Source organism: Cavia porcellus, unplaced genomic scaffold (genome assembly GCF_034190915.1).
Source record: "Cavia porcellus strain 051 isolate PalLab524CR breed Dunkin Hartley unplaced genomic scaffold, mCavPor4.1 scaffold_13, whole genome shotgun sequence".
NCBI classification, from domain to species: Eukaryota; Metazoa; Chordata; class Mammalia; order Rodentia; family Caviidae; genus Cavia; species Cavia porcellus.
The window spans coordinates 2,653,414-2,663,817 of NW_026947496.1; the positions used below are offsets into that span (position 1 = coordinate 2,653,414).

General features: G+C 37.1%; 1 protein-coding gene across 1 annotated transcript; it reads right to left on the minus strand.

Moving 5' to 3' along the window:
• Window positions 1-2,431: 2,431 nt before the first annotated feature.
• LOC100713699 (prolactin-like) lies at window positions 2,432-7,346 on the minus strand (the record flags this gene model as incomplete). The annotated part of the gene is made up of 3 exons (XM_063260479.1): window positions 2,432-2,622; window positions 5,547-5,658; window positions 7,179-7,346. Coding segments are annotated over 3 exons (471 nt in total), but the record flags the coding sequence as incomplete, so codon positions are not given.
• Between the last annotated feature and the right edge of the window lie 3,058 nt (window positions 7,347-10,404).

The following is a 10,404-nucleotide window of genomic DNA, read 5'->3' on the forward strand; positions in this document are numbered from 1 at the left end:
AGGGAAAGGATCAGGCTTGAAATTTTAAATTAGCATAACTTCCCATGCCAAATATCATTCCTGAGTAATGGCTTTTAAATTGTCATCTCAGCTATCTTGATTACTTTGAGCTTGTTCTGAAATGAATGAGTTTAAATGTGGTTCAAAATGTAGAAATTGCCCTGATGAGAGACACATGTTGGTGAGGTGAGTTACATCACCCAGTGGCATTTGAAAATCTTGAATTAATTCATCTAAGCAGCTCAGTATATGGGGAGTTTGGACTCCCTGGTCCAGGATGCTCTGTCTGTGTGCTTTTAAGAGTTAAAAAAATTAAGAGCTGTGTGCAATAACTGGAAAGCATTTTGTCTGGACACTTACCATATCATGGAACTTTTACTTTCTAGGGGTAAAGGAAGTCAGTGGTATTATTGACCTTATTTAGTTATATGTGAGAAGGAAGCACTGAGGCACCAGAAGCATTATCTTCTGAGATTGTGACTATATTGGAAAGGTTTTTCTTATCTTTACAACTTTAGTAACAGAACACTGGATTGGCCTCAATCATTTTGTTGTAAAGGCAGTACAGCCATATTGATGAGGCAAAAAAGTGGCTACAATTTTATGCTGGATTTCTTTTTTCTTTTGGGATTCAAGCTTTTAACTATACTGTCCCAAGCTGTCATATCAAGTGTCCCAGCTTTGGGAAGGAAAGATAGAATGTAGCTATCTGATGGAGCACTCTAAAATCTTGCACATTAAGATCTACATCTTTTAATAGCTTTATAATCAGTAGGCTGAAATCTGTCTCTTAGACAGGTAACGAATGCATTTCACCCCTTGATGCCCATAACAAATACATTCTTATTTACTACTTTGTCTGAGCAATATAATTAAAATACTGCAGCTGACCTTACAACTTGTCTCAATAAGGCAGAGTGAGTTGTCAGCAACAGTAGAGCAGTGTTTGTATTGCAAAAGTTGTGCATTGCAGAATCATGAACAATAAATATAATAATCTCTTTTTCTGTCCTCCTCCCAGTCCAGCAAGTTTATGGATATAATTCCACTGAAACATTATTGGAATCAAATGAAACACCTCCAGCGTAACCCAAAGGGAGAAAAAATACACTAAGACATAATCATAGATATAGAAAAGAAGAGAGTTGCTGAAAGATGAGTGACAATGAGAATTATATGAGACTGTAGGCTAAGATTACCTAGGCCAGAAAGAACCTATGCCATATGCAGAGAGAAGGGTATGCAGAAATATTAATCTGCAAAACTCATTTGGGGTAGCATTTAAATGATCCATCTTCTGATATATAAACCTTATGATTTGAAAAATCATAGCCTCTCTCTTGAGGCTTGAATCCAGTTGACATTCCTGGCTAGAGTTATGGGGCCCTACGGCCCTGCAGGGCCCAACCATTTGAGAGCAGACACAAAGTGAAGAAACAGGAAACATTAAGCTTCTAAGATTATGCATGGGTACATCAGCTAGCCCTATTACATTGCTTAGAGCCAATTAAAAGGAGATGAATGTAGCTTAGGCAAATCTGCATATCTGTATATGAAGAAAGGCACCATTTAACTAAATTGTAGATAAGTGTTCTGCATTCAAGGAGAGCCATCAAAATGGACTTCTACATTCTGAATTTTCACAATATCGGGAAAGAACAGGATGTTAGGAAACCTTTGAATGGACTGTACTGTGGCAATAGCAGTTCATTTTGTAGCTTGCAGTGGAGACAATGCATGATTTTCTTGGGGGGTCAGAGATGGCTGGCTAATCTCACACCATTTGTCTTTATACTGGTACCTGAATGGTTGGGGACTGTGTAGATACTGGAAATAATATGGCAGTTGGTGCTGCGATGAAAAGGTGATAAAATAAGATATACTCTCTGATGGGGACCTTGGGCCAGAGATATCCCCAAAGTTGAGGGATTAAAGAGACACATTTGCCACCAAGAGGGAGATCAAAGTGAATCCTTGGCAACAACAGGAAGGGTATGAAAGCCCCACGTGTGTTTGTGACGTCAAACTTTCTCATTTCTCCAGCCTTTCTATGCCATTGCACCCCAGTCAGAGAAGTAGAGATTAAGATGAAGGAGGGGAAAAATCTTGTGGAAATTATCTACATCTGCATTCTCTGCTGGATCTCTAAGCCTTCACAGAGGGAGGGCAAGGAATTCAATAACCAAGTGTAAGGTGGAGTTAGAACTAGACTTAATTGCCTCTGTAGGCCTGGAGTGAATAGAGCCCTATGAGCAGAGAGTCCTGAGACCCCTGGATATTAGGATCTGAACTATTGTCTATGCCTTTGGCTCTGTGGAATAGCAGACTGGAAGGTGCAACTTTCAGGCTAAATGTTATTCCTGCATAGCAAGGGATGTCCCTCTACTTCCCAAAGCTGAGGGGATGCTGATAATTGAAAACCAAGGGAACATCAGGAGCTACCCACCTGCTGAACCACAGTCTTCAGCCCTTGTAGTTGCTGCATTTTCTCCTGGATTGACTTGGATTTCTTCATGAAATTCATGTGAACCTTTGGCAAGTAAAATGCTTGGGCCATGAGGTGGCTCAGGCAATCATCCCAGGAGCACATCAAGTGCATCACCAGGATGATCAAGTCTTTCTCTTGAGCACCAGGTTGGAACATACCATAACACAAGTGACACACAGATATGTCAGTTACATGTGAGTTTGCTCAGAGAGGCCAACTGAAAAACTTATGGTATGTTCCAGTGTATGTAAACTTTTTCTGTAGATTATAGACATGCTTAAAATTTACAAGTTAAGCCACTGGCCTAAATATTGCTACAGCAAAACAAAGAAACATTTTTTTTGTAACTGGCTGATTAAAAGAAATACCTTTCTCATAGGATTTCTAATTCATAACAATTTCTCAATGTTGATTTCCCTATAGAGTTCCATGTTTTCATAAGGGAAAAATTAGCAGGATATAATATAGTAACTTTTTTGATTCCCTATTAACTTGATTTTGTTGTACTCTAAGAAAAATAGCTTCATTATATTTGTATCATAGCAAAATACCTGTAATGGCCTTACTGTATATGTGTTTTCCTTTTCCTTCTGGGTGACCAAATTGATATGTTAATCGACGCCGTCCTCTGTAAAGAATTGTAAAAATCTTACCTAATTGATATGTTGACCATTGTTGCCCTCTACAAATAACAGATGTGGTGCTAAGATAAGCTAATGAATTGTTAATTACTGCTAGACTTTTCTATTCTTTGCTGAGGATAACAGGATTTCTGCCTAATCTAAACTTGCTTGTATGCAGGGAGACTTGCTTGTTAGCACAACCCTTACCTGACCTTGTTCTTCTTGCCCAGAAAAGTAATCTCACCATATTTCTGTTCTGTAATGCACCATACTGCCTCCCCCTCCCTCTTCCCCCTCCCTATTTATCTAGGTAATTTCAATTTCCTGAAAAGCCATAAAAGCCTTAGGTTTCAGTATCTGGTAATCCCCTTCCCTTCCTGGTGGTGGTCCGTCATAAAATGTGCTAATTGCACTGTTCTTAAGAAATGCTTAATTTCAAAGAAATTACAGGAAGAATGTTATAGCTTAACCCTAACCAATGCACCTCCTCTTGTTCTGTAAGCACTGAAAGGGTTAAGTTCCAAATCCTTGTAAAAACTTAAGTTTCAGCTTCTTGTGAGTTTCTATCCCTTCTTACATGTCAGTGTTAATGAGCTGTCCTGAGATAATTAACCACCTCCCCACTTCAACATGTTATTGCTAAAAAGCTGTCCCAAAATAATTAACTTTCTACCTTCCTCTCCAAATGTTATTGCAGATGCGCTATTCCAAGATAATGCTTATCTGCAGAATGGGAGTAATTTGAAAGGCACCAGGCTCCCAAGTTTGTCAGAACTAAGTGGCTAGCTTTACAGTTTCCAGACTTGAGTCAACAGCTTAACAGCTCTGCGGGTCCCCCCCACCTGCTTTTAAAATCCCCTTCAGGCTCCCAAGTTTGTCAGAACTAAGTGGCTAGCTTTACAGTTTCCAGACTTGAGTCAACAGCTTAACAGATCTGCGGGTCCCCCCCACCTGCTTTTAAAATCCCCTTCTTCAGTCTCTGGGGTGTGCAGTCTTTGGGTTGATCCTGGAGAGACTGTGCCACCAGGCCTGGAAATAAAGCCTTTGCTCCCCAAATTTCAATCTCTTGCTTCCTTGTATTTTATTCCAGGGTCCAAGTTATCACAATTTGAAGACCTGTATTACCCCCACTATTTTGTTTTGACTGATTAGACTCTGTTCCATTCTGTTTGATAGTATGAAGTTTGAGTGTATAGGCATCTACTTTGAAGGCAATAAGGTTCACTATAATGCCCATTCTGGTTTGACTATTATCTTCTTTTGAAGTACTGTAATGTCTCCAATGTTTAGGTTTTATTGGTCCGTTCTGTACTGTTTTGTTCAATTTTTTATACCTAATGATATAGGCCATTCTTTTTAAGGTAGCATGAGGCATTGTGGTAACCATTGTTGACTACCTTTTACTCTGTTTTTACATCATGTGCTATGTCTACCCTTTGTTTTGACTGACTGCTTTGTTTTGTCATATTTGGTTTTATTCTCTTCCAAAAAAGTAATAAGAAGTATGGGAGTAATAAAACCCAAAATGTGTAAATGTTGTTGTTAAAAGAGAGGGGGAATTTTTTTTCTAAAGGATACAACTGCCAGTGTGTTTAGGTGTGTTAAGATAGATGACCAAATTACTAAATTTTTGTTGGATTATTGAACACAACTATTTGCAGTCTCACTTTTTGAATGTCGGCTTTGTATGCTTTAATCCTGTAACTTGAACAACTATTTCTAAAATTACAATATGTAATCTATTAACTAGTGATTTCTTACTTTTTTGAAATTCTGCATGTACAATTATACTTTATTTTTTCTCCTTTAATTTTTTTTTAAAATCCTGTTAACAGGGTGTCTATGGCAGAATATTTGAAAAGCACAATTTTAGCAGGAAAACATAGATCATGGATAAATTATTAAGGTTTGATAGGTTTGCTCTGCTATCATCCAAGAAGAGGACAGAGTCACATATGGCAGAGACCCTCAGGGTCTCTTCCTTGTCCTCACTTCAGTGGACTCAGGGTCATGGCAAGAGCAAGTGCGTACTGAAGGAGTGGGCACTTCAGGAGCAGAAGCAGAACAGGGAGATGCCAGTGCCATGGAAAAGGTCAGGGCAGCATGGTCAGGACTGGAACCACCACCCACACAGGAGCTATATTAACCTGCGCTGGGTAAGCAGCACCCACATTTCTTATGTAAAATCCTAGGTGTGGTGTGTTGGTTGAGATAAGATCACCTGCATTTCTAGCTTACAGATCTTGCACAGTGTTTATTCAGCACTGATTTTTCCCTGAGTATCCAGGTACAGTGTGATTGCTCTCACTGTTCCCTATCCCGCTGCTCTGCTCTGCAGTGTGGCTCCTGCCACCACAGACTATAGCGACCCTTAGAGCCTACATCCTGCAAACCCAGACACTGGCTCTTAGGTGCTGGTGGTGCTGGGCAGGAACTCACCTTCATCTTCAGGGTCTCTTCCTTGTCACCTGGGATGGCGATGGAGGCTGTGTGACACCTTTTCCTTAACACTGAAAATATGTCTATGTCGTGGGAGTACAGGGTTGTCTGGAACCAAAGGAAAATTCAGGGAGTTGGACTTGGAAGTGACAATAGGAATCTATCTGCTTAATGTGGTTACATCTAATGCTGTGTAATTGATTCCAAAAGAGAGCTGCAAAATATCTGAAAATACAGAGTTAGGACCTTACACTTTTACCTAATATTCCATTACCTGGAGAAATGCGTTGTTTCCCAACTAACTTTTGTGACTTCCCAGATTCTTTTTTTTTTTTTTTTTTTTGGTCTTTTTCGTTTTTATCGGTACCAGGGATTGAACTCACGACTGCCTGCTTGCAAGGCAGGCGCTTATGCCGCTGAGCTAAATCCCCAGCCCCAACCTCCCACATTCTTCTCTTTGCTATGCCTTTATTTTACAGCTTTCTTGTTACTACAAATGTGGAATGCAGCCATGAAATCAACAAAACTTCAAAATGTAACTGTGTTAAGTAACATTTTGCTCTAGCATTTTACCCAAATGTTGTGATACATGTGTGTCCATGTTTACCTATTTAACCTCTTATTTCTCCAGGATTCAAACTGGTATACTTTCCTTAAACAGATATAAAAAGTCACATTTTTCTTTCAGGTATCTCTTATTTCGCATACATCCAGCTTACCAGGTCATCATCAATTAAAAATATAAGTTTTTATTTTAAAAACATTAAGTCACAAAGCAGACAAAATGTTTGATAAAATCCTAAGAAACAGATTGAGATTAAACACCAATAGATTACAGAGATGAGAAACAAGTAAATTTTGTGAAAGTTGCAAAAGACTTTTAGGAAGATTTTTTATAACACTCAGAGCAATTCTGAAATGGCAAAAGTGAAGACAAAGATAAATAACAGAACTGTGTGATATGAATATATCACAAACATGGGACAGTTCTCTGTGCAGTCCTTTTGTGTCCTCAGCCCTAACCTGTCATCCAGTGCAACACTGATCTTGTAGGAGACAAAGCACACTGGTAAAACTGATTTACCTGGAAACAAGTTCACTGCTAATCCATATATTTCATTATCCCTTATTGTGGAAATCTTGGCCTCCTTGTATTTTGTGGTCTCAGAAAATTTAGATTTCTTTCCATCTTTGAACTTAAATTGAAATTAAGTTAATTTAGTTTGATTTTGTTTGATATACTCAGTTCTGCTCTGAACTGTTCTCATGTTTTGGGCATTTGTGGTGCACTCTGTGAGGAATGCCCATGGACTATCCCCACATGCTAGAGGAAGAAACTAGCATACTTCCTCAGGCCTAACAGTGACTAATGTCAGGAATATGCATTTTAAAAAGCCAGTTAAAGTAAGGAAAATCTTTTTTTTTATCTACAAATTTTTGTCAACCATAGATATCATAAACTCTGCTTCACCAGTATGTCATATTTTATTGGCTTTATGCTTTCTTTCAACACATCAATTAATATTACTTTAAATATCAGTGATAACGTTTTCATTTTGAATTGTACTCCTTATCCAGAATTTTTGGTACAGTTCCCTTTGAGAAGAAATGAAAAGAGTGCTACTTACAAAATCCTGGCACAGTTCTGAAGTGAGGACGTGGATATAGTCAGACAAAAGGGTTGCATGCTCAAGCAGACATGGCAGAGCAGTCCAGTGGCCCAGTTTACCAGTACAGTTAGGATGAGAGGCCACATTCTTCCACAGGAGCAGGCTTGACATCACCAGCAGCATCAAAAGTTACCCTGGTTAGACACACACCACTCTCAGTTATCAATTTTCCAAGTTCCCCAGAACATTCCTCACTTGGGAAGCCTTGTGTCTCCTGGGCATCTGACCTGATGCTGCACTCTAGGGAGGAGAAAATGTCTAAGGGGCACCTTCCAATGTGATGTGTATGTAGACAATTGTTCCTGCACAGAGACGAAGTTCAAAAAGGGAATTACTTCCTGGTGTTACATATTTCTTGGAAATGTATCAGAAAATTTAGTATACAACTACCTTAACTATCTTGTCCTTTACTGTGCATTCTCTTCCCACCCCATTCTAGGTTATCTTTCCTTTGCAACAGTTTCTTCCCATTTCACATTTTGGATTGCCCTACTGTTGTTTGGACAATTAAATACACATATTTTGTACTCTGAGTAACTTTTTAAATTATACCAACAAGCAGTGTATTAATCATTGTTTTCCTTCTATTAATTTGTTTTGAAATTTCATTTTTTGATTTCTCTTTGAAATAAAAAAGATCAATAAATAAGCCATGTAAACCTGTCAACTCTTGCCATTAGCTACATTTTCACACTAACCTATCCAGGATGGCAGTGAACCCAGCACTCATTGTTTGCTGCACATAACTTTTGCCTTGCATATATGTATTTACCTTATTTGTATGTTTCATACTCCACTCAGAGGAAACATGGAGGGGGCAGGAGCAAAGAAGCATATGATACATTTTATTGAACAACTCATCTCTTTACATATCAGTGCAACAACTGTTCCAGAGGGAAGGCATATGCTCAGGTTTTCATGGAGCACTCTTATCCTGCCTTTCTATGAAAAATTTTAAGAGTAGTTTGAATGTCAGTTGTTATGTCACTTGAGTTCTCACACTATTTGGGAAAAGAGAGTGCCAGACAACTTTACTTTGTCTCTACCCTGCTTTGCATCCTTAATGATATTGATATTATTGATATTCAGTATCTACCAAAGAAGCTATCTAGTAAAAGAGTTTTGAATCTGGACGAAGGATTTAAATTTGCAAAGCCAGTACATCACCATACTTAGGCATTATTCAAAATCTAGCACTCTTTAAATTAAGGCAACTAGAGATTGATTTTCAGAGATTTGAGTTTGCTTATCCTTTAGTCAGATTAATGCTGAATCACAAACAACATGCTTTTAAATGATGTAAAAATTAAAGATAGTGGAAAAAGTTTATATTTAATTTACTTTTCCCACTGGTATATTTCAGAGAAAGTAAGAGTAAAATTAAAAACACAAGCTGCTTTAGTTTAATGCATATAATTATTAGTGAAAATAATTAACAAATGCATTCTTATTCATTATATTCCCACCATTTAGAAATCTTTAAGTGGTGCACAAAATATTTAATCCAAAAAAGAAGACTTTTTTCACTTCAACATGGAGCAACTTGTGTCAGAGAGAGCAGATTACAATCAAATTACTGTTTTTTTGCCTCTCTCTTAGACAGTGACAGAAATTGACTAAAATTTTGGTTTATCACATTGTCTACCAGGTACTTATGAGTATATATGATCAAGAGCCCTGAAAAACTGCAGTGTTCCACCTACAAAATGTACTTTCTAAGTTTAATGGTTATATGTTCATATTAAAGTCATTTGTGACTATCATTAGCTGTGAAATGTCTTGTTTTTCTGCCTTCTTCATATACTTCCAAATTCCTCTAAATGAAATTACCTTTCTTGAATTTAACTTGAACATAGAATCACTGCTTTTTATTTTCTTTAAGCCTCTTTTCAAATCTATATGCAATGTCAATATACCTATGTTTACAAGAGAGAGGTAAGAAAAAGATGAAAATACCATACAAATAAGTTATTTTACATAGGACAAAATAGAATGTGTAAGGGCAAGGAAAAAGTTATATTTCCAAAAAAATAATGCAAGTAATTATAAAATTCTACTTTAAATCTTTATTTTATATCCCATAGAATGTAATACTTACATTTTTGATATTAATTCACATATGATTTTTGAAGGAAAAATTTGTATTTGACAGTACAATGAGTATTTCCTAGGTGAGATCCAATTCTATGCATTTAAGAAACTACAGAGAAATAAAAGTAAATTTAAAGTAAATGATCCCAAAATATATAGAGATATTCTAATCCACATTAGTCCCCAAAACTCACCTTAGTCATTTCTCTCATTTTCTTTTGAAGTAATCAAAATCCTTCATTAGTAACCTATATGCCTTATTTGAAATGAATAAGAATATTATACTTACTATATGAAACTTTAGCAATAATTTTGATGCAAAGAATAGAGGACCTGAACAGGAAGGAGAAGACATTATTAACTGTATGCATGTAAATGGGGAAGCTTGGATCATAATGTCTGATCTTGCAGGTGGGGCAGCCAGTCTTTTAGTGCCTCCTGTCATGTACACCACCATGGACATCAAGGGGAAAGGTATGCACTCCAGCTACAGGAGCAGCTCATTTCATCAACACTCTTGTGTGGTTTAATGTAAAATTTTAGCTAATCATACGATGTTTCAAGTTTATTAGTTGTGAATGATGTACAGTTTTATTTTTCTGTAAAGGAAGTGACAAGTCACAATAAAGTGATTCAGTGGTTGTCTTGGTTTGGATATTTGCATTGTCTCGCAATAGCTGAAGGATGTGTGCATGTGTTAGTGGATTTTATGCAGGCACAAAGAGGGTGCTTTTGGTGTCTCATGGGTGTAAGATAAGGTGCTGCTAAGCATTCTCAAATGCTCAGGACAGATGCCACAATCAAGAATTATATAGCACAAAAAGTCATAATGCAGAGTTTGAGATACTGTGAAACTCAAGAGCTAATGGATCTAATTTTCACTCTAACTCTAATCTTAATATAGATAATGATAATTTTAATTCTGAAATTTTAATGCAGAAAATAATGTTATTTGTGCATCTTTTACTGCTTTGTTACTTTCATTGAAGCCAAATGATTTTCAAAATAATAAGAACACTGGTGTTAATATCCTTTATTTTCTTAGAGGTTTTGCATAAAATTAGTACAATTTATAAATTTTGTATACTGTAAA